Source organism: Puntigrus tetrazona, chromosome 17 (assembly GCF_018831695.1).
Source record: "Puntigrus tetrazona isolate hp1 chromosome 17, ASM1883169v1, whole genome shotgun sequence".
Lineage (NCBI taxonomy): Eukaryota > Metazoa > Chordata > Actinopteri > Cypriniformes > Cyprinidae > Puntigrus > Puntigrus tetrazona.
The window spans coordinates 8,317,578-8,340,731 of NC_056715.1; the positions used below are offsets into that span (position 1 = coordinate 8,317,578).

The 23,154-nt window shown below is 36.8% G+C and overlaps 2 protein-coding genes across 2 annotated transcripts; both read left to right on the top strand.

Moving 5' to 3' along the window:
• The first annotated feature begins 304 nt into the window (after positions 1 to 304).
• kcnk18 (potassium channel, subfamily K, member 18) lies at positions 305 to 6,691 on the top strand. Its single transcript, XM_043262185.1, has 3 exons — positions 305 to 624; positions 817 to 948; positions 5,292 to 6,691. The coding sequence occupies exons 1-3, from the start codon at positions 408 to 410 to the stop codon at positions 6,113 to 6,115; spliced, it is 1,173 nt and encodes a 390-aa protein (XP_043118120.1). The 5' UTR covers positions 305 to 407; the 3' UTR covers positions 6,116 to 6,691.
• An 888-nt stretch (positions 6,692 to 7,579) lies between these two features.
• Positions 7,580 to 22,731, top strand: slc18a2 (solute carrier family 18 member 2). The gene is made up of 16 exons (XM_043262727.1): positions 7,580 to 7,740; positions 8,017 to 8,190; positions 9,196 to 9,532; positions 10,037 to 10,095; positions 10,276 to 10,359; positions 10,883 to 10,975; positions 11,724 to 11,813; positions 12,029 to 12,072; positions 14,852 to 14,912; positions 15,334 to 15,429; positions 16,559 to 16,637; positions 17,687 to 17,738; positions 18,201 to 18,264; positions 18,482 to 18,601; positions 18,701 to 18,834; positions 20,413 to 22,731. Exons 2-16 carry the CDS (start codon positions 8,058 to 8,060, stop codon positions 20,515 to 20,517), a joined length of 1,551 nt encoding a protein of 516 aa, XP_043118662.1. The 5' UTR covers positions 7,580 to 7,740; positions 8,017 to 8,057; the 3' UTR covers positions 20,518 to 22,731.
• Positions 22,732 to 23,154: the final 423 nt, after the last annotated feature.

The window sequence follows — 23,154 nt, forward strand, 5'->3', positions numbered from 1 at the left end:
TGTTACCAAAAAAACAAACAAACAAACAAAAAACACCTAAGTTAGCGCATGTCGATGTGGACAAAAAAAGACAGTCTTTTTGTTTTTGGAACGACAAATGTCCAGTCAGGTCAAGGACAGCTCCGGCATTCAGGCTAATATTTCCACACATCTGCCCATGTCGCTCCCAAAGCGCGCGCGCGGTGGACTGCCCGTTTGGTAAAGCCAACTCTTAAACAGTTGGATTTAACGAGGTATTTTGTGTGCGTGCGCTTTTGCAAGTTATTAAACGTTCAATTGAACAGGCAGTTTAGATGTGTGGTTCGCTTCTGCAGCAAGGGTGGTGTTCATCCGCCTCCTGACCGCACTGCCATGAGAAGACGGTCTCACCTCCTCGAAGCAGTATCGCTTCTCTCAAAGACTGAGGGATGGAGCTAGAAGAGGGACGAGAGTCGTTCTCCAAAAGAAAATGCGCGAGACTCTTTTGGCGTTTGTTTCCTCATGTTTTCCTCATTTTCTCACTCATTTTATATGCGGTTTTCGGCGCGCTGATCTTTCAACGCATTGAGAAGAAAGCGTTCAGTAAGCCGGAGCTCATCAGTGTGGTGGCGCAAAAACTGGTGGAGACAGTGCAGAATCACACAGGTCTTACCTTGAGCTTATATATCATTTATTATCATCTAGGTTTTGTGTTATTTCAAAGCTTTTAAATGACTTTATCGTTGTTGTTTTTGATACTGCATGCTATAGTGGGCTAGCTAATATACTTATGTATTTACATTCATGTTAGGCTTACGTTTTAAGTAGCATTTTTCCCCTATTCGTTTTATCAATTAGACGACTCAACGGAGGAACCGTTGTCCAGTAAAATAAAAAATATTTTGACCGATTTCCGCGATAATAAGGAGTATAAGAAGTGGAGCTTCTACGAATCACTTTTCTTCTGCTGCACATTGTTCACAACCGTAGGTGAGTGGCCTTATTTTACAAAGCTTGAATATTTCTATGTTTTTGTTTTGTTTCTATGTCTCTATGTTTTCTTGTGGTTTAACTTGAAGCAAGATGTTTAAGTCTGTTTGTTTCGAGGTGCTGTCGCATTCAGTGCGCCCTTGAGTTTGTCATTTGCTTGAGAAGCTCTGACCTTTGGCTGTAGTCTTTCTGAAGTGCACACACTGCACACACACAGATTGCACGGTTGCCTACAGTTACCAGCCCAAAGATGATAAGACAGAAACAGGTGTCACCATCAGCATGTTAAGGATTAATTTTGACTTTTTTCATTAAATCAGGTGAGTATAAACTGGATGAAACTTCTGTGGAAGGCGTAAAAGACATTGAAAAGATGTTTCTTGCATGTTCATATAATTATAGACACATACTAAATACACCAGCAAGATACAGACAAGATGAAGTGTGCCGATATAAAGAAGGCCCAAGTCAGCAAAATCATTTCCAGTAAACCATTAATGGGCTTCTTTTAAGAGAGGCTTCGTAGTCAGATTATGATTTACTATACAGAAGCACACAAAAGCAAAACATATTTGGTCTGTATTCAGTGTTGCATCTTTATTATTTTACATTCAGAGCTGTGGACAGTGTGGAACATGTATTCCCTTCAGTCTAATTGTAAGTCGCAGGTAACCACAGCTCGGATATTAATTGAATGTAAACTTTCATCTTTCAGGGCTTCTTGGAGAAAAGCATTATGCAAAAGTGCCAAACGCAGCAGTCTATTGCTGTGGGTGTCCATTATGTTATCTAGGAAGGGCGTATCTGTGATTATCTCAGCTGCAATGAGTATTGGTTTTTGAGGCAACTGAGGCTGATAAATTCAGATGAGTTTTGAGTATAAACTGGATGAAACTTCTGTGGAAGGTGTAAAAGACATAGAAAAGATTGTGTTTCTTGCATGTTCATATAATGGACAAAAACTAGGTTTAAACTGAGAGATAAATGATGCAGATGATATAGTCCTCAACCATTATGCACTTGCCAAACAAGCATATATTCAATGCTCAAATTGAGGAGGGGTGGTCCTGGACCTCCTATAAGCATTAAGGGTTTGTCAATACACCTAGAATACTTGAAACATGAGACTAGTGAAAATGAAATGAAAAGATTCTGTGGCTGTATTCATCTAGGCCTGCTCATGTTATGTCATTTTTACACGTCTGTACAGAGTGGCTCTTCAGCCAATCACAGACAATTTCATTGAGCTCATGAATGCAATGACCAATCAGAGGCGGTCCTATTAGTCATAGCTGAATTTTGCTCAGACGGAAACTTGCAAATTCCCTTATCATAAGCAACAAAGGTGCAGATGTACGTATTGTAAAAGTAAAATTCATTTAGCGTACACATTACAGGAGGAGTTCTGAGTGTTTAAACACTAGCATTTAGAGTGTGTTCTTGAGTCTAATAAAATTCTGAATGATCCAAAAATGTAAGATAGGGGCAGAAAATATTTATACAATTTCTTATATATTAATATCACATGAAGAGTGCAATTTGTCTTGAAAAATCATGTGATATTGATTTTATACAACAGTTAAATAAACAAGAAGTTAATATTAATAGACTTTCATACCATGTTGCCTATTTTTTGCTCTATTTCGCCAAAAACATCCAAAACATGTTTTGCATCCCTGAGCCACATGACAGTGTGATGTTCCTGAATGAATCCGACCATCTAAATGATTTGGTTCAGTCGCAATGACTCACTTAATAACAGTGACTTGCGCGCAGACTATTGGCGGTTTTAATTTCACATTTAAAGTTTATATTTTTAAATCATTTCAAATATCAGTATTCAAAGTTTTAGGATTGAAATAGCAAAACTAACTTGTAACTGCAGGTCAAAAACTTTAGGAGTCAATTATCTTCTTGTGATGTTAGGTGCCACAATTGACATAATACAGCATCAAATTAGAAATATGATGGTATACCCGATGTTATTGGCTGACAAAGAAACGACTGTCGAAAATGCTTGAGTTTGCACACTTATCAGAAAAGTTTAAACAAAGTATTGTATTTTAGCTGGACTAGTGACTAGTTGTAACGTTAGCTGGAATAATAACTTATCTGTTGGCTGCTGAAACTTAAATGTATACATTTGTATACATGCGTCCTTGCTGTACCGTGAGATCTGATTCACCTCAGTAACAATCCTGTCAGATCGTTCATCCTTGTCAGTGTAGAGTGGTTTCCTCTGTTAAATTCTCTGGGTGGGCAGCAGAGAAAGGGAAGGTAACCTTTCCCAGTATGATGGCGTAAAGGGAAGGTTCCAGATTGGGCCATTTGAGCTTTCATTTTCTCCGAGGTGAAGCAGGACACTCAGGGCTCAGTTTACCCGTATCACCACTTCTAGTCACTGGGGGAAATTTTCATGCCACGGGACCTTTAATTCTTCTTTGCTTAGTGATTGTTAGCATACAAGTCACTGATCATTGCAAACTAAGCTTTTATCTTAGAATTAGGATTTGATCGATAACGAGGACAAGACAAAACTGACTGAAATATATATTATTAAGCAATTTCAATATTTTTGTTTTGTTTTGTTTTGACTGACGCAGCTGTAAGAAAACAAAAATATTAATATAAGTTTTAAATTGTTAGTATCAAAGTAATTTGACAGCTGTATGTAATTTTGTGTATTTTTGTGACTTTGGTGCCCAGTACAGTTAAAGAGTTACTCCGCCCCAAAATGAAAATTTTCTTATTAGTTACTTATTACCCACATGTCTTTCCAAACCCGTAATTTAGATATTTTGGACGAAAACGGACAGGCTTGTGACTGTCCCATTGACTGCCAAATAATGAACACTGTCAAAGCCCATAAAAGTATGAAAGACATCCATGAAAAGTCCATCTGCCATCAGTGGATCCACCATAATGCTATGAAGCTACGAGAATACTTTTTACATGGAAAGAACAAAAACAACTTTATTCAAGAATGCAAAATGCACATGCTGTTCTGTGCAAATTGCGCCAGACGGATACATGGATGTTTTAAATTTTTTGGTTTTCTTTATAGACATAAAGTATTCTCATAGCATTATAACATTACGGTTGAACCACTGATGGTAGATGGAAAGTGTTATCTACTTGGAAGTCAATGGGACGGTCACAAGCCTCCCGGTTTTCATCCAAAATATATTAAACTGTGCTCTGAATGCAAAGAAGTTTGGGGGTCGTGATTAGTGAAAACATTTCATTTTGGGGTGGACTAACCCTTTAAGTGAGTGGAACTGGCTGTAATACTTAGTGTATAGTTTAAACGTGCATTTGTTTCTGCAATAAAACAATCTTCGAAACAAGTTTCGTCTCATGCACTTTAGCTGAAAAAATACTGAGACCATGGATAGAAAATACAAGTTTTAGACACATACTAAATACACGTCCTGCCAGCAAGATACAGACAAGATGAAGTGTGCCGAAATAGAGAGGGCCCAAATCAGCAAAATCATTTCCAGTAAACCATTAATGGACTTCTTTTAAGAGAGGCTTCGTAATCAGATTATGATTTACTATACAGAAGCACAAGGAAGCAACACATATTTGGTCTGTATTCAGTGTTGTATCTTTATTATTTTACATTCAGAGCTGTGGACAGTGTGGAACATATATCCCCTTCAGTCTAATTGTAAGTGGCAGGTAACCGCAGCTCAGATATTAATTGAATGTAAACTTTCATCTTTCAGGGCTTCTTGGAGAAAAGCATTATGCAAAAGCGCCAAATGCAGCAGTCTATTGCTGTGGGTGTCCATTATGTTATCTAGGAAGGGCGTATCTGTGATTATCTCAGCTGCAAGCTTTAATGAGTATTGGTTTTTGAGGCAACTGAGGCTGATAAATTCTCTTACTTTCCTTCTGTATTGTATTCTTTTTACATCAACCTTTCTGACACTTGCTCTAAAGAAAAAACAAACAAAAAAATATTATCTCCTACCCGAACAGTTGCAACAATGAGAACTATTTGTCGTCTGACAGCGAAATTAAAGATGTTGAACAACCTAATGTTTGATTGCTTTGAGGCTTAGACAAAACGGGACAGCAAGACCTGCACACTTTTGGGGAGAAGGTACTTGATAAAATACAATATAGCACGCTTAGTAACCTATTAAAATCTAAAATAAATGTATGGCCACATTTTATGGAAGCAATAAATTATTATTATGGGTTATTATTATACATTGCATCACTAATGCACTGATAATGACATCCAGCAGATGGCAGTGCTAACATCCACTGCTGTAATAGGTGAAAAAAGTGAAAACTCTGTGAAAACTGCTCTGTTTTTTCTTGTATAACAGGTTATGGACAAATGTATCCGGTGACATTCGAAGGCAAGGTGGCTTGTATCCTGTACGCGATGGTGGGCATTCCTCTCATGCTGCTAGTCATCTCAGATGTGGGAGATATCTTAGCTGTTCTTCTTTCTAAAGCGTACACTCGCCTCAACCTGTTCTTCAAAAAATGCAAGTTACATCGCGCGTGCATTCAGAGGCATGCAAGGGCATCATCTCCAAAACAAGTTCAATGTGCTGAAACCGACGGCACCTATATGTTCAGCCGGGATGTCGTGACGCATGAAGCAAGGAACATTCAAAAGGTGATAAAAGCCCAGTCATCCCTCAGACACACTTCCTTACGTAAGAACGAAGAGATCTTTAACCGCATGATTATTAAGGAGAACTTCAAGCTCAAAACCTCTCTGACAAAATCAAGCTCGTGCCCAAACCTCAAACGTATGCCACCCACAAAAGCCAGCTCCAAGTTATTCATCGGCATCGGACAGGAGATGGAGCACTTTAAAGTCCCTCTGCCGGTCATCTTGCTGGTGGTGTTTGCGTATATGGTGATCTGCAGTCAAATTTTGAGATTCTGGGAAAAGATGGAGTCTTTTAATGCCTTTTATTTCACCTTCATCACCTTGACCACCGTTGGCTTTGGTGACATTGTGCCTGAACATCCGAATTACTTCATGGTTACGTTTTTGTTTATAATCACAGGCATGGCCATCATGAGTATGGCCTTCAAACTCGGCCAATCGCAGATCGTTAGCTTTTACAGGCGGTGCATAAAGTCCGTTAGCATGGGCAACGTAGGAAAACACAAAGACTTAGACGGTAACTGAAGGCAGAAAAAAGCAGTTGGTTTTTGTGGCTTTGCTAATGGTACATGAAACTACAGGAAAGCAGAAGCATTCTCTGCTCAAGATGGAAACGTGTTTTAATATCTGTATCACTGCTAGTTTGACATACAGTGGGTTGAAGGAAAATGAACCATAGGCCTTCTGCATTAAACAAATATAGAAGAAAGAAGCTCAGAATAAAGTATACACTCCTGTTAACTAGTTCAACAAAAAAAATGAAATGCAAGAAAAACTGCATGAGACATTGTTTATTTTTGTTTAAGATATGTAGCTTGATAGAAATCAAATCCATTCATTTCTTCTATTTATTCATGTTCATGCAACAAGTTTGTATTCATAATATATCTGATAACCAGTATTGTTTTTTTTCATTCAATGCCAAGTGTGCAATGTGATTCAATTTCATTATCGATGCAGTTAGTGTGTGTGTGAAATGTATTTATTTACTAATACAAAAGCTAGTGTGGAAATATATGGTTGAGCACCTGTAATATCTTGCCTGTGAAATGACCTTATCACACACTTTGAAACCAATTGAATAAAAATCTTTATGTGCCATTTGAGGAGTTTGTACTTTAACAAAATCTCTCTATGCACGTTTTTCCTTTCTCATCTGGTGTGTTTAAATCCTAAGGAGCACACACAACTAACAGGGAACATTCACATACTTTTTTCCAGGGTTCTCTCAAGTTATGATAAACATTTCTTCAGCAATGTAAATGGACATTCGTTCAAAGGTATCTGTTATTTAACAATATTCTCAACACATTAGCACAAACTCACAAGACAACCTTCATGAATTTTTTTTTTTAATGTTCGCCATCTGCCTAACATTTTTAAATGCACAACCTGTTTGTCGGATCACTCTAAAAAGTAATATTTCAATAATGTTGGCAAAATTACACACACAAAAAATGTTTCCTTAATTTTAGCATAACCATTAAAAACGTGGTAAACGTTCAGAGAAAAGTTTCCACTTAATGGGAACATTGGCAAAACGTTTTTAGAAAATATCAGCTGAGCAGATGGAGAAAATATAGCTCGAATATTCTTTAAGTCACTTGAAAGCGAGTTGATTAGTGACGCCTCACTCCCTCTCTGGCCACAAGATGGCGCTGTTATAAAGCTCTATATTGAAGGAGAGGAGGCTGCTGATTTCACCGATCGAGTAAAACGCGCTAAAACGCTTGGATATCACACCGATGTCAAGCCGTTGCTGGCGCTGCCGTTAAACGCAACAAGTGATCGCAGCTTTCCCTCGGCAGATAACTTCCTAACACTACTCAAGTTGACTAAAACAACAGCATCGCGACCTTAAAAGCACACGTACGACTTGCACTGCTGCGGAAATGATAACCTGTTATTTATGTTAAATGATGTGGTGGCTGCACGCGTTTGTGAATAAGAACAAAGGCAGCGAACAAGGTGCTCCTGCCTCGCTCGTTTTAGTGTGACGGTTCACTCGCCCGTGTCACAGCACACCCCACTCGAGTCCTCTGTGAAACAGCGTGACGTCAAACAGCAGTCAAGCAACTAAAGCGCTCCGCGTGCGGCGTGCCTTTCACCCGGGATCCGACAGCAACGCGCGATGCAAACCTGCTCATAAGGTAAGAATCAAAAACACACCGGCTGCATTATTTATTGCATTTTTTTTTTTTTACTAAAAATCACTATTGCTGATAGTTTATTATTTTCAGAGAGCTTCGGTGCATATATTTGTAAACATAAAAGTGCACATTTACTGTAATATTTCACATATTCCTCTCTATTCGTAATCATGCTTTTTAAATTTCTTTATGCGTGGTGTTAATAATAACATTTTATTCTGTTTAGATATTCTTTCACAGTCCGTTTTTTTGTTTTGTTTTTTTGTTCTATTGCAGGATCTTTTTCACTCGCTCTTTGGCAATTGGATTGTAATAAAATGGGACTATTTGATGCTCTTAGAGATTTTAGTTTATTAACATGGCTAAGAGAAGAAAGACAGTCCCGGAGGCTGATTCTGTTGATCGTTTTCATCGCTTTGCTGTTGGACAACATGCTGTTGACGGTGGTCGGTAAGAGCTACTGTTCCTCACACCTGTTACATGTGCGGCAACATATGATGCAGAGAGCACATATCTCTCAGCTACCAATGATAAACTCTTCACGCAAACGCGCCTTATAAACGCATATAATATTCCCAAAACGTACGATTTCATATATTTTCATATTTACATTATGTATGCATTGAAACAACGTGAATTCATACCAAACACAAACGTTTGCTAAGTGTATACAAAAGTTATGATTAAAATAAACGAAACAAGCATTGGAAGTAATGTTTTTGCACATACGTTATAATGACTTATTTAATCAATAATCGATTTAAAGCGGTTAATTAATTAAATTGAATGTTCGATTTTAATTATTTCCAAAACTTCACAAGCATTAAAAGTAAAATGACTAATATGTCTAAGGTAGTAAGAAACCTTTAACTCTCTTTAAGGACTGATTCCCTGTTTAAACTCCAGTAGGTTATCTGTTGATCTGAATTAAAGTATCGCGTCCTCGAAGGCTGCCCGAGCTCCGTCGACGCGCGCGCGCGCGCGCTCTAGTCTCGCGCTAAACCGTCTGTGTTTGTTCTCACGTCCGCGAGCCAAGAAACGGCCACGACAATTAAGCTGGAAAAATATTACACGCGATGAATATGGCCCGTGTTTACATACAGATGGAACCAAGCGTGGTTCTTCGGCTCGGGTGTTGAATGAAGAGGCTTTTAGCGTTATCGCGCGCGGCGTCCCCGCGGGTTATTTACGCATGATAATGTCAATTGTTCACTTGAAAGGTCAAATGTGGTGTTAAACAGTTAGATAAATCTTTGAACGTCGGGTTTGTATTTCTGGAAAAATTATTGGTAAACACTGATTCTAAAACTAATTTTCTGAATGTTACGTTTTGAGTGTAGGAAAAAGCTTGCTCAGTGTGAAAGTATAAGTGTGTATAATCACGTATGTACAAATGAACAATATCGATCTCCCTGTCTCGATGCTATTATTATCTATTCTCTTTCCACTCCGCAGTGCCTATTATTCCAAGCTACCTGTACTCAGTGGATGATGAGGCCGCTCAGTCGGTCCGAAATCACTCAATGTCCCCGCTGGCCCCATCTGGCACCTTTCAGAGCATCGTGTCTCTGTACGATAACACAACACGTCTGACCGGCTTCAGCCCACAGATGAGCACGGCTAGCCCAATGACCCCGGCCCCCACTACTGTGATGCCCCCTCAAAATAAATCAGACTGCCCCAAAGCAGATGACCAGCTTCTGAATGAGAATGTGAAAGTGGGTCTGTTGTTTGCCTCTAAAGCAACAGTACAATTAATTACCAACCCCTTCATAGGGCCTCTAACTAACAGGTGGGTTAAGGCAAATGACACATTTACCTTTGAAAGTACAGCGACTAGCATTTCTCTCAAAAGGAGCATGATATGTTTGTGCATGCAGCGAGTGTAAATGGAGTGTAAGTAATTCGAATATTGCAGTGCAATTCTCTTTCTGCCTCTGTCTGTTGAGTGATCAGCCGCAGTGTGATCACTCGTGCATGCGTCTTTATCCCTCTACATGCAGAGTGTCGGCCAGTCCGGTTTAATTCAGCACCGCTGCATTGAACAAATCACACTATGCATGGCAAAATCTTAAGATCAGTCTGTTCAAATATTTTTGTAGCAATGCACATCACTTTTAGTAATGCACTAAGCATAACTCACAGGAAAAAGTAGAAACTAAACAACAAACGCATTGTTTATATGATCTTATGATTATTATTTCTGAGCGATGGCAGCACTGCAAGTTAAATGTTTGTGGTCAAATGGAAAATGTTGGTGCAGGAGGTTCAAGAAGTTCCATATTTATAATTTCAGAATAGGATACCAGATCCCAATGTTTGCTGGTTTCTGCATCATGTTCGTGTCAACCCTAAGTGAGTAAATAAAGAGTCAAAATGTTCTAAAACATTACTTTCATTTATACGTGTCCTTATGAAAATGACCTATAGTTAAACACTGTAAGATTTACCTACAAATGATCTGCTGGGTGTATTTCTGTGATAAATATGTCTACTTTTTCTTTTTCTCCTGTCTGCGTTTTGCTCTGTGTGAAGTGTTTGCGTTTTCATCGAGCTATACATTGCTGTTTTTGGCCAGATCTCTACAAGGTGTTGGCTCTTCCTGTTCTTCTGTGGCAGGTAACAGATCTTGTGCAACGTTACATTAGAATACAAAAGGATGCTGTCAAAGGCTGCAGTTTAATGTTTATTTAGTGCGCAATTTGTAAACCTGAGTGCGCTAAAACACATTTGACTTTGATGTCCTCAGAATTCTGCATGCATAAAGCCACTGTTAATGTGGTGTGCTTGTGTAAAATGCACCCTGTCCCCCTTCGTAGATGTATACTTCCTTGGATCTAGATTACACAACTAGCTCTTGAAACTGTTTATTTATTATATTGTAAAAAAAAAAAAATATTGAGTTTATTTTTTGGTTTATTGCTAATATTGTGAGAAATAAATGTCGAAAGAACTTGAACACACTGAATTCAATTTATACCTCTAAAAGCTGTTTTGGTGATGTCACAATGATGTATGCTAAAAATGCTAAAGACATCTATTAGATTGCACAAATTTCTAATATAAGCAGACATACTAATGTAATAATACAGACAAGAAAAAAAATCATTAACCTCTGTAACTTCCATCTGTCGTTACGCAGGTATGGGGATGCTGGCGAGTGTTTACACGGATGATGAGGAAAGAGGAAATGCTATAGGAATTGCCCTGGGAGGACTAGCCATGGGAGTTTTGGGTGTGTACTGTATGTTTAGGATATCTTTTAATATTCTGATCTGCAAACTTTGGTTTGCACAGGTACATTGGAGAACTTGAATCATAATTTTACCCGTACCCCTTGAAACACATACCAAGCCAAGAGAGAAACGTTAAGTTGGGTGGTTATGAATTAAGTGCCTTGGAGTTTAACATTGGGACATAACTTTTAAGTGGCATGTTTAAAGCCCAAGAGTAGCGGTCAGAAGAAATGCCCAGAGTGGGGCCTGAACCTACTGCTTCCCGTTAATGATGTCATGCTTTAACCACTGGTGCAGGATGTTTAATCCTTGATAGTCCATTATTTTATTCATAATGGCAAGTAAAGTATTAAAATAAAATTGATCTACCGGATAAGAGCTATCTTGTGTGTAAGTCTAAGTGATTACATTGTCGTCATTAAAGTGCACAAATACTGTACTTGTTAATCAAGCAAAGAGCAGCATAAAAATTGCACACAATAATTTCAGTTAAAACCTATGAGACTGTATTCATCTGCATAGCCTGAGACTTGAAATGGTTTGTTGTTGCAGGGCAGTTTATTGTGTGGTTTGGTAACATTGGTTATATGAACGCTCTGCAGGGCAATTAGTATTGGATCTGTGGCCTGGGTTTATTCAAAGCATATTTTCATCGTCAATAGTTTTCAAAGTGAAGATACTTTGAGGTGCAGTGCTTGCATTAAGCAGTATGTAGTATATACTGTATATACTGTTTGTTTTGTGCAGTTGGTCCTCCATTTGGAAGTGTCATGTATGAGTTTGTCGGTAAGACAGCTCCTTTCCTTATCCTGGCGGTGCTGGCGGTGCTTGATGGAGGTGAGTGAGTTCATCAATCTCTGTTTTTTAAGCTTGCAAACATTTTTTCCAATCAAAACAATGAAAATCACATATTCAGTAGCAAAGCTGCATGTTATTGTGATACAAATATGGAATTGAATTCTAGTGATAGAAACTCATTATAACTGAATTTCTAATGCTGAACAAGACTGGTTGTCTATCTGATGTGTTTCTTTTCTTATTTTCATGAGCAGCTTTGCAGCTATTTGTGCTTCAGCCTTCAAAGGTCGAACCAGAGGTTAGTACAGTACCTTCTTTTGTGATCGGATCTGAATATTTCGGGGGTTTGGTTTAATTATGATGTATATGTTAGGCAAACGCTCACCTAAAGGGCAAGCTATGCTTTTGAAGCTTGTGTGAGCATTTTGACAAAGAAGGTGCATTTAGGTGTCAATACTTGGGTTTTATAGCTCCACTGATATTTGGGATTTAAAATGTGAATTATTTGGTCTAATATCCTGAGCGACAGGCTTACTATGACCTAGCAAAAGATTTGCACCATCTATTAATCATGATTTGGACTCATTTTTGTAATTGCTTTGCTCATTTTTGTAATTTTGTAATTGTAACTTCAAGAAACTTGGTATTCCTCTTGTGGGCAAAAACTGAGAGAAGCTTTAGGGATGATTTGTGTTTCGTACTGTGATTGGTCTACTCTTATCAGTAACAGGACTAGAATGATTTGACAGGGGAGTTTGAGTCTTGCATTGGGTACTTTTAAACCTCAATATGTATTTGGGATTGAAAATATGTTTATATGGATTACAGTGTATGTTTGCATAGATTGTAGAGCATGTTTGTAGAGATGTGTAGAGGGACAGTGTATTTGGAAACATGCTTTTGTTTGTGTCACAGTAATAGGAAATGTACAGTGGAGTGGCTGATCCAATCAAAGCATGTCAGACTTTGATCAATGGGGTTGATGGGTATCAGTTACTACAGAGACCCCGAGTGCCCCTACAGACAGTATGTATTTATGTAGCTCCTCGTGGGTTATCTGTGAGATTTTGTCATCTTTTATGAGGAATGAAGCATTTAACCCAGTATTGTCCAGCAATAAATAATCTTAAAAAAAATAAAGGGGAAATGTTGCTGTGCTCTTAAAAATAAATGTTCTTTATTGGAATTTATGGTTCAATGAAGAACCTTTTTATTCTACAAAATAAAAAAGGTGGGTTAGTATAAGTTCTTCATACTGAGATTTCTTTTTTTTTGTAAATCGTCGTGATTTAATAACATGTTAATGTAGCTATAAATATTTTGAAAACAAAGGTGTACTTTTACTTTAAGGCTGTAATTTCTGCCAGCTAAGATTTAATATACAAAGACTAAAAGCTCAAACTTGTTCAGTTCTATGACATGAAGATCATATTTTAAGCATCAGAGACATTGGTTAAATTGACATTATACCACAGTTAAGACCAGAACTGTCATCTCAAATCAGTAATCAATCAAATCATTAATGCTCGGACACTTTAGGTCATAGTTATATTCAGACAGATCCTTCTCCTTTGAGTGTCAATATCCAAAAGGATTATAAGAAACAATGGCAGTGAGTGACGACTAATTGTTTGGGGGTCGATGAGACCATTCGCAGAATTAATTAACCTGTTTAGGACAGTATCATTGAATGTGACAGGGTGTTTTGAGTGGGATGACATGTCCGCAGAGGAGCAACACGTGCAGTAAAGGGGTATAAAGAAGTGCTGATTTAATAAGGGGGTAATTGTCAGTCGTTGCCTGGTGACTGCTCCAAAAAAAAAGTGTGTATCAATCCAGGCATTTCTTGCAAAACGCTGTTATGACTTGTTTAAAAAATGTTAAAGAATGATTGTTTTCAAATGGGTTACCTATACAGTCTTATTGTCTGCTATTGGTTGGATGAAGAAAATACATCAGTGTTGTTGCTAGGATGCTTAGATAAAACCCAGAGCAAGGTTTCCAATCAGCCAACAAATGGCTTACTCAAGTATTATGCTGTTATCGAAGTACTATTTTAACATCATAAACTGTATAGATATCATTAATTAATACTTCGTTAACTAATATGCTTTATTCATAGCAAAACAATCATACCGAAAGTTAAAAATAAAGAATATTTCTGAAATCTTTCAGTCCCTTCAAGAAAGGTAGCCTGGGTATTTGCACTAGAGATGCCACAATTCCCACAACAATATGGAGAGTTAAGACTGGTATATTTTGTCACTCACAAAGTTGTTTGTGATCTTCTTTTTACTGAACGCTTAGAGGTGTCATAAAGGGAACGGACTGAGTACGGGGCATTATATATATTGTCTTGTCTGAATCTCAAGGAGCCCATCTCCATGGGAACCGCTGTGGTGACTAGGGCAAGATTTCTCAAATGGAATTATATACCCTGACGTACATCCCTGACCTGATTGAGGCCAGGATTGTTAATGGAATGAGATAAAATCCTGAATCAAATAAATAAATAAATGCCTTATTATATCCTGATGTAAAATTTGGATTTAAGAAAAAACAGAAAGTTGTGGTCTTAATTTCAGGTAAAGCAAAAATAGTATTGAAAAATTCTTTTAAAGTTCTCCTATTAGGGGTTATGAAAAGTTCATATTTTGGGAGTCCCAAGCAACAGGTTGACATGCAAGCAAGGTCAAAAAACACATTTTTTAATAATATTTATTTTTTATTATATGCAATATGCTAATCTTTAATTTTGACATCGACATTAAACAGCTTGGGAGTCGTCTCCTTTTAAGAGAAAATAGCTTTATTCACAGTGAACTTCCAGATTTAATGTTTGCAGAATGTTTCCGTTTACTTAGAGCTTTGTTACACGCTGCATAAAAAAAAATTCAAAATTATTTTTTCCTACAGAAATACACGGATTACTAAGTGACACAAAACAATGTCCCAAGTATATAATACATTTTTATTGGCATGGGCATCTCACTGTAGCATTTATGTGAAGGTTAAATTGTTTACAAATACAAAAACACTGATATTAATGCACTTGTGTTTGATTTTTTTTTTCCCAGAGCCAAAAAGGAACTTCACTAATTACCCTCATGAAGGATCCATACATCCTCATAGCAGCAGGTCAGACCGACGCAAATTAACTGTTTGTTCCTTCTGCTTTATCAAAAATAAATGTGCTGACTTTTTTAAAGGGATTCAGAAATGTGTGTTTCTGAATAAAATTAAATAAAATTATTTGTGGCATTAGATGTGCTTCAGAGGGCGTGACACGTTTAAGAAGGTCATCTGTCTGTGAGAGAGGGATAAGGAAAGTGTGTGTGTATATGTGAGAAAGAGATTGAAGTGGTCAAGAAACACATCTGTGTTTGTCTCTGCCTCCCCTCCTCTCCAATTACACTGGTCTGGGTGCAGGGGCAAGATGATGCTGCTTATTATATCTGAGAAAGGAAAAGAAGGGGCGTTGAGGGAGGGGGAGAGATGGACAGAAAGACAGAATTCTTCAGAGGATGAATCCACTTAACCTCCTCATTTTCTTTTTCAGGTTCCATTTGTTTTGCTAACATGGCCATTGCTATGCTGGAGCCAGCTCTGCCCATCTGGATGATGGAGACTATGTGTCCCAGAAAATGGCAGCTAGGTTGGAGAAAACGCTCCTTGTTAATGTGCACACTTACACATTTGTTCAATTCCCATCTTTCCAGATAAATGGTTACTGTGGGCAAGATATAAAAAATTACAATGAATTTGTTATGGACAATTACAATGATCAATTATGGACAAAGTGAAAGAAACAGCAAATGTGTGTTTTATTTGTTAGTATATTCGTGCTACATTAGGGACACAAGCTAAAGAATTTGAATATTAATAAAAAGCTAAAGTAAATATCATTAAAATAACCAGGTTGTATTTATAGCAAATATTTTGCACAAAGAACAAATATATATTTTAAAATAAATATACAGTTTTTTTAATAGTATTATTTATTTATTTACATTTTTACCTTTTTGTTATTCAATTAATTAATTATTAGCTCACAACCACCTGAAGTTCCCTTATGGAGCTCATTTCTGAAACTGCTGTAATGTAAAAACGGTGTATGATTTAAATTGTAAAATATATTTGTAAAGCACAATTTAAAAGTAAACATCATATTAGTATTTCTTTTACTGAATGTAATTCATGTTGATTTTAAATACTATAAAATGAACTAGATGACTTTTATTGTATCAATTAGAATGACAGTTTTTTTTTTTTTTTGCATTGTAGTAATGAGAATGAATTTCTTTTATTATGATGAGAATTAAATTGTATGAGCATTTTAGGAAGAAATCTTTTTTCTTTCTTACTATTTTTTTTCTTTATATAAAAAAAAAGAGCACATTTACAGTAGTATTAATTTCCACACAGAACACTCCAGACTGTAAAATACAATTTGAACAGTTAATTTCTTCTGGGTTTCTCTGCGGTTTTCCTGTTGTTTACAAAGCTTTGACAGATAATAAAGAGAAAAAGAGAGAAAGGAAAGCAGAGAAACAGGGAGAGTGTGAGGGCGGGAAAGGGAGTGTCTTTGGTCTGGCAGGATATTGAGGTGTCATTGGCAGGCAAAGGAAAGCAAGAGAGCTAATGAAAGAGAAGGAGCGGGAGAATGAGAGAAGCAGCTTCATAACAGCGTCTGTGAGACGAACAGCAGCTTTGAGATCAAACTGATATTGTGTCGTCTTATCTAAGCTCTCCCCTCTCTCTCTCTCTCTCTTCTCTCCTTTTAGGGGTTGCGTTCGTGCCAGCCAGCATCTCATATCTAATAGGGACCAACATCTTTGCCGTTTTGGCTCACAAAATGGGGAGGTAGGAGAGGGAAATTAATGTGTTTTTTTCCCTACTTCTCTTGCCTTATCTTCCTCCGCTTCACTATCAGCTTCCTCTGTTTTGAAACAGCTCTAAATGAGTTTCTGTCGCCAGGTTTTGTAATTGTGTTTTTAAAAATCTGTCTCAGCAGCATGCTATTTGTTTGTTTGTTTAAACTATACACACTGTTTTTAATGAACTATAAGCTCTTATAAGCGGCATATGTTTCCCATTTTTAGAATATGTTACGTCTGCAGGGTCCAAAATGCCAATGTGAATATAATTTGCTATTAATATTTCTTACAGTACTTTTTTTTATTGAAATTAAATATATTTATTAGATAGAAATCATTCTAATATGCCGATTTGCTGTTTAAGTAAGACTTTTATTAATGTTGGAAAAAAAACTGTTTGCTGCTTAATACTTTGGTGCAGACCTGATATTTTTTCCCAGGATTCTTTGAATAGAAAGTTCAGTAGAACAGAATTTATGTAAAAGAGAAATCTTCTGTCATATTATAAAACGTCTTTACTATCACATTGATACTTTTTAATTTAGATTCATTTGATCCAACTTTGCAGAATGAAAGACAAAACTAATAAAAGCATTTAACTGTACTCAAAATCCCCAAAAGGTTCACTTCCATGAGCCATATAGGGTCCAACTATAATTTTATACAATTTAACATATCGACAAGGTTTTATGGTACATTTTCTAATAAAGTCACAGGCCAAACTTGGTGTTAATTTTGGACCATGGATGTACGTTTTTCTGCATCTCCGTGTCACATGTGACATTCTAATGCCTGGAGATGTTTCTAAGAAAAGCATTTGAATTTTCAGTGGAAAAACTCAGCAGGGCCTTTAGAATTACACTGTGACATTTTACAAACTTTATGCATCTCTATTAGAACTGGAGCTGTAGTTTGAGCTTTGTGACCCAGGTTTATTACTGAATGTCTTAGTACCCAGCAACCTCTGTTTCAGAACAGCACACATTTATTGGCCTCATCTTCAATTTTTTTCTGTCCCTCCTTCTCTCTCTGTAGATGGCTATGCTCACTTATAGGGATGCTTCTGGTTGGAATCAGCATTCTCTGTGTAAGTTCTTTTAGACTGAATCCCTGTTAAAGATTAACTTCTCTCAGAGAGCACACCATACCTATAAATATTTGAAACACATTTTCTTGTCATTTCAATACTGTTGTGGCTCATAGAGGGCTAAGATGTTTCGTTGCCCGCTAGCGTAGTTGAGGACCGGAAAGAAAGTTTGTTTTGAAATTATAGCTCTGACTCTCTTTGCCCTGGATGTATCCTGCTTAAGCAGGAAGACGGTCTGTTCTCTTATAGATGCTTATCAGATTAGACTGGAAAACAAGTTCAGATGAGAGTCAAGTACACATTTGGATATTTTCTTATGGAAAGAACATCAGGGTTAAAAAGGTTATGAAAAGGAACACAAACAGTGTTCCGTTCTATATAATGTTTGGTGTTTTCACATAATAATTAATAAGATATATATGCGAAAAGCTTCCTGTTATTAGCCTTTAATTTGTCCAACAGGTGCCTCTCGCAAAAGACATATATGGACTCATTGTTCCCAACTTTGGAGTTGGATTTGCAATAGGTGAGCTTTGCTTCTTTATTTGTGTAAGAGTTGGTTAACTTAAAATGTTATTGTACTAACGTCAAATTGAGCTGATTTAGTTCAGTTCAATAACAGTGTAAAGCTCATTACTTATAAAACAGGTTCAATTTAGAGCAATATACTTATTAAAAAGTGTGATGAGAAGTAAACAAAGTATTTTCACTTTCTGAAACAAAGCATATTTTGTGGTCCGCAGGTATGGTGGACTCCTCCATGATGCCCATCATGGGTTACCTGGTAGATCTGAGGCACGTGTCTGTGTACGGTAGTGTGTACGCCATTGCTGATGTCGCCTTCTGCATGGGCTTTGCATTTGGTAAGTTACCGTTAGAAATTTTCATGAATTCATTTGAATTTCTACCCGGAAGTTTAACATTCAACACTAGCATTTAACACTGATGTGTGTGTTGTTTAGGTCCGTCAGCAGGCGGGGCGATCGCGAGGAGCATCGGCTTCCCCTGGCTCATGACCATCATTGGTGTGGTAGACATCCTGTTTGCTCCTCTCTGTTTCTTCCTGCGAAATCCTCCCGCCAACGAGGAAAAGATGGTCAGACCCCACAACATAGCCATCCTTCAATTCAGCATACATTACATTCACACCAGTCTACTCACTCTCAAACACAAATATTAATGCAATGTTACAGATCACATGTATATATTTATAATCCCAAGTAATGTTCATTTGAAATCTGTTTCGCTCCTAAAGTGCGACAGGATATTGAATAAACAGATTTGTAGGGACTTGATTTTATACATTTTATACATATGCAATTTGGTGCAAAATGAAAGAAGCATGTATCCTGACTCCATATTCCTTTCATTATTATCTTGTTTATTATTCCAATAATAACCATAGGTTCACTCTCCACCTGCCATTCTCTCATGCTTTCATTTTGATTTCATCTCTAACTTCAAGTCACTGACATGATAGAATATGACAGCAATAGGGCATTATGTTACATAATAGCTACAAATAAAAACTGCGCAGGATGCCCTTAAGCTAAGATCAAAGAGTGATGTTGATCTGAACAGACTCGTGCGTTTGCCCTCAAATGCTGCATGATCAAAGCCAAGCATCACAGTCTTTCTTTCTCAAGAGGAGCACTACACTGTTCCTGAAGAGCACTAACGTGCACACACACACGCACACACACAAGCCAGATCTGTACGTCTTTATCAAACCTCATACAATCACAGAGCACTAAACCCAACATTTCTGATCTGCTAGTGAGATTAGCTCCGCCCATAACCGTTGATATCACAAATGCTTCCATTGGGTGTGAAATCTAATTGTTAATATAGACGGTTTAGATCTATTAAATACTTTTTATTTGTCGTTTTCTGAAAAAAAAGTTTCTGGCAGTAGCAGTAGCAGTAGCAGTAGCTGATCTAATAATAATCTTTAAACTATTTAATAAAAATAAATAAACCATAAAAACACTCGAAAACTAGAACAGATTCCAAAATAAATTACCACAGAGATAGCTAACATTCCAAACATGAATTTAAATAGTATAATTTATCAGTTTTATTCAGAATTTATTCATTAGTAAATTTTAAAAGGGATTTTTGTTGTTGTTTTATATAAAATAACATATCATTTATAAATATAATAATTTAATTTATCTTATGAATAAATTACATTTGTATTTGAATATTTGTTTATAAATACATTTTTAACAGTTTATCCATTTGAAAGGTGTTCTTTTACATTTGAATTTTGTTTAATTTAATAAATGAATCACTGACTGCTTTGTGATGTTGTTGTCGCTGCTGGTCTTTCATAACTGCACGTTTACAGAGGTTTATTAGCCTTGTATATTAAACGTTTACAAAATAAGAATTTGTGATTCCAGAATGATGTTAAAACATTTTTCCGTCTGTACACTGCTGCTCTTTCATGTCAATCTTTTCCACAATCTTTTGTGCAAAACAAATTGATAATCAACATCAGATTGTGTGCTACATTGTTTCCTGCGTACACTACATGGTTATTGTTTAAATGCCATATAAACACAAAGTATATTTGCTTGTGGTTTGCATGTGGCATAAGATCACTCTAGATAAATATAATTGTTGTGTCCTGTACAACAATAATGGTTTCCTATTTCTGTGTCTTTCTCAGGCCATTCTGATGGACTCTAACTGCTCAATGAAGACCCGTTCCTATTCCACCCAGGGCTCCAGCTACCAAATGGGTGACGATTTTGATCCAGAGAGCCCAGAATAAGCCTCATCAAAGCCCTCAGCCATGTATGTCACCCAGAGTATCTATTTTGTTGTATGAAAGAGGAAAACAACAGAAAGAAAACCACAACGCTAATTGGTGAGAATGTCCCATATCTGTCCCACACTGTCCTGTGGTCGTGATGGTCATGTTCTTCTGAAGCAAACCAAAGTTGTTCTCGTTGCTGTTTGTTCTCAATGTGGGAGAGGTGAAATATCTAACCAACAGCCTTATCGATATGGATAACATTTGTGTGATTTGAGTGAGGATAAAAGGAAAACGTTAACTATAAACATTGATTTTATTCAGCGAAACAATATTTATTTTTTCTCATTTGAAAGTCAGAGAGGGTCAGGATCAGATTCATTCAGTATGACTTAATGGACAGATATGTACTGGATATATTTATCGTTTGTCTGTGGTGGTAGGAAAGTGTGGTCTCATATATGTATCTATCGGTCCTGTTAGTCTTTTCATAGACGTAAATGTCATTGTATTTGAGTCAGAACTTACCTTGAAATGGGCCTTAAAATGTTGCTATACGTATCATAATCAGTTCAAACTATTATAGAGAACAGCTGAAGAACATTTTAGGTCAATTAAAACTTGAATTTTACGTTTTACGTTTGGGATGGATTTCTTTAAATCTGGTACATTATATGACTCCATTGCTGTTGCTTTCATTTCGTATCTTTGAGAGGAGGTTTTCGAAAAAGCAAAAGGTCTGGCAGCATCAGATAATCAAGCAGAATGTCAACAATTCCTCCTGTCACGGTCTGTTTGTGTGACTTGCGTGATGTCAGCTAAAAATGATGTACTGTACTATCAAAGATGAGCCACAGATAAATTTTGATTACATACGGTGACAAACTGTTTCAGTTCAGTTCAAGTAAATTATTGCTGTAAAGCATCCAGATACTTTAGGTACTTTATATTATATTTTGCTTTTAAAGTGTATATAGTATATATATATATATATATATATTTATATATTTTAGTAAGTCCTTTGAATGTGCTGGAATGCTAATACGTTCATTTGTAAAGAACGCCTCAATACTGCTCTTTACCATTTTTCTGCTTTTTTTGCTTCTAGCAAATGTGTTATTGATCTTTTTAAGAACTGAACCGGCTGTGAAGTGAAGCATGGCCTTAAATTGAGCTCATTAAATCTTAAAGCCATATATGAAATTACTGGGGTTTTATCAACACTATAAATGTCTATTTTGGCAATGAGCTTAATTATCAAGTTGGAGGTCTGTGCAGGTCTTTTTATTTATTTCTATTATTATTAAATAAAGATGCATTCTATGCCTTAAAATCAGACAACCTGCTGCAAACACCATTTGATGGCAAGTGTAGCTTTAAATGTGTTTTCGAGAAACAGAGTTCAGTCTTATTGTACCATGGACCGTATTCTTCATGTGCTAAATGAAGCTTAATCTAGTTTTAAAAACGTATAATTCCTGTCCTTTGTCAACAAGTAGATTGTATCAGGCATTTTCATATGAGCTGAAATGATCGGTTTTAAAGTTAATTATCTAACTAGTACACATAAAGCGGTTTAGAAATAAGTCTTCAGTATAGCTTAATTCTTCTTTATTTTCTTGGCATTGTACTGAGGGATGCATCCAGGAAAATAAAGTCATAGATATTTCTGGAGCTACAATCAGTTTAACAAAACAGAACCAGCCTCTGAGAAAAATCTTGTTAGCTCAGCGTTAAATATCTGCACAACTGAAGGATGTTTGTGTTGGATGTGAGGAACGGTGTCCTGCTCCCAATGTCCTATCATAACAACTGCAGTTGAACTGCATAACTCATCTAATAGTAACACTAAAACAAGCTCAAATTTTTTTAATGCAAAATGTAATAGGATTGGTAAATGTGCTGCCAGTGTTTGGGTTGCAGCAGTGTCCTTTAACCTCGATGTTGTTGTTTTTTTTACCCGTTTACTCAGTAAGGGTCAAGAGTATTATGTAATTTATTTTCAAATTGTTTTATCAGAAATTAGTGTATGTGCCAATGTCAGTGTGTGCCTTCAGACTGGTATGTCTTGTTTGTGTTTAAACTATATCAACTACGAGGTCGAGTTAATGGTTTTATATCCAGTGATTGGTCTGGTGGTTAGGTTTTACATCAGCTTTAGAGCTCTGAAGGTAATGTGTGTGTGTGTGTGTGTGTGACCGCAATAGAAAATAAATGTTTAAAAAGACATAATGCTCGTTTCTCACCAATGATCTTCTTCGTCTTGCAAAAACAACATACTTTACATGATTGATAAATAATATTAGCACTGATACGAAAAGAGAACCTGCTAGAACGACAACTCAAGACTGCATTATCCAATGAAATCGAACTTTAATATGTTCTATTGATTTAAAAATGCTTTGCTTTACTCAATTGGACCAAGGTTTAAGAGCGTTATTTCCTGTTATTGATTCGGCAGCGTGGCAATCTTGTTAACGGGTTCACAGCTAACAAAATGCCACCTGCTCCCAATGTCTTATTAATGGCTAATGTTATGAACATTTCGTTTTTGATAATCCTGGTATCAGCTCAGGTTTCCAGAACCTCGCCATTAAACACTGAGATTGAGAACAAAACGGGCTTCGCAGTTATCAAATCTAGTGAAAATGACAA

What these genes read in the sequence shown, in the direction of transcription:
- kcnk18 (XM_043262185.1), top strand. Translation starts at nt 408, where the DNA reads ATGGAGCTAGAAGAGGGACGAGAGTCGTTCTCCAAAAGAAAATGCGCG. An exon ending in GACAGTGCAGAATCACACAG is followed by an intron (nt 625 to 816) that starts GTCTTACCTTGA and finishes TTTATCAATTAG; the next exon opens with ACGACTCAACGGAGGAACCG. An exon ending in CACATTGTTCACAACCGTAG is followed by an intron (nt 949 to 5,291) that starts GTGAGTGGCCTT and finishes CTTGTATAACAG; the next exon opens with GTTATGGACAAATGTATCCG.
- slc18a2 (XM_043262727.1), top strand. Translation starts at nt 8,058, where the DNA reads ATGGGACTATTTGATGCTCTTAGAGATTTTAGTTTATTAACATGGCTA. An exon ending in TGGAGTTGGATTTGCAATAG is followed by an intron (nt 18,265 to 18,481) that starts GTGAGCTTTGCT and finishes TGTGGTCCGCAG; the next exon opens with GTATGGTGGACTCCTCCATG. An exon ending in CTGCATGGGCTTTGCATTTG is followed by an intron (nt 18,602 to 18,700) that starts GTAAGTTACCGT and finishes TGTGTTGTTTAG; the next exon opens with GTCCGTCAGCAGGCGGGGCG.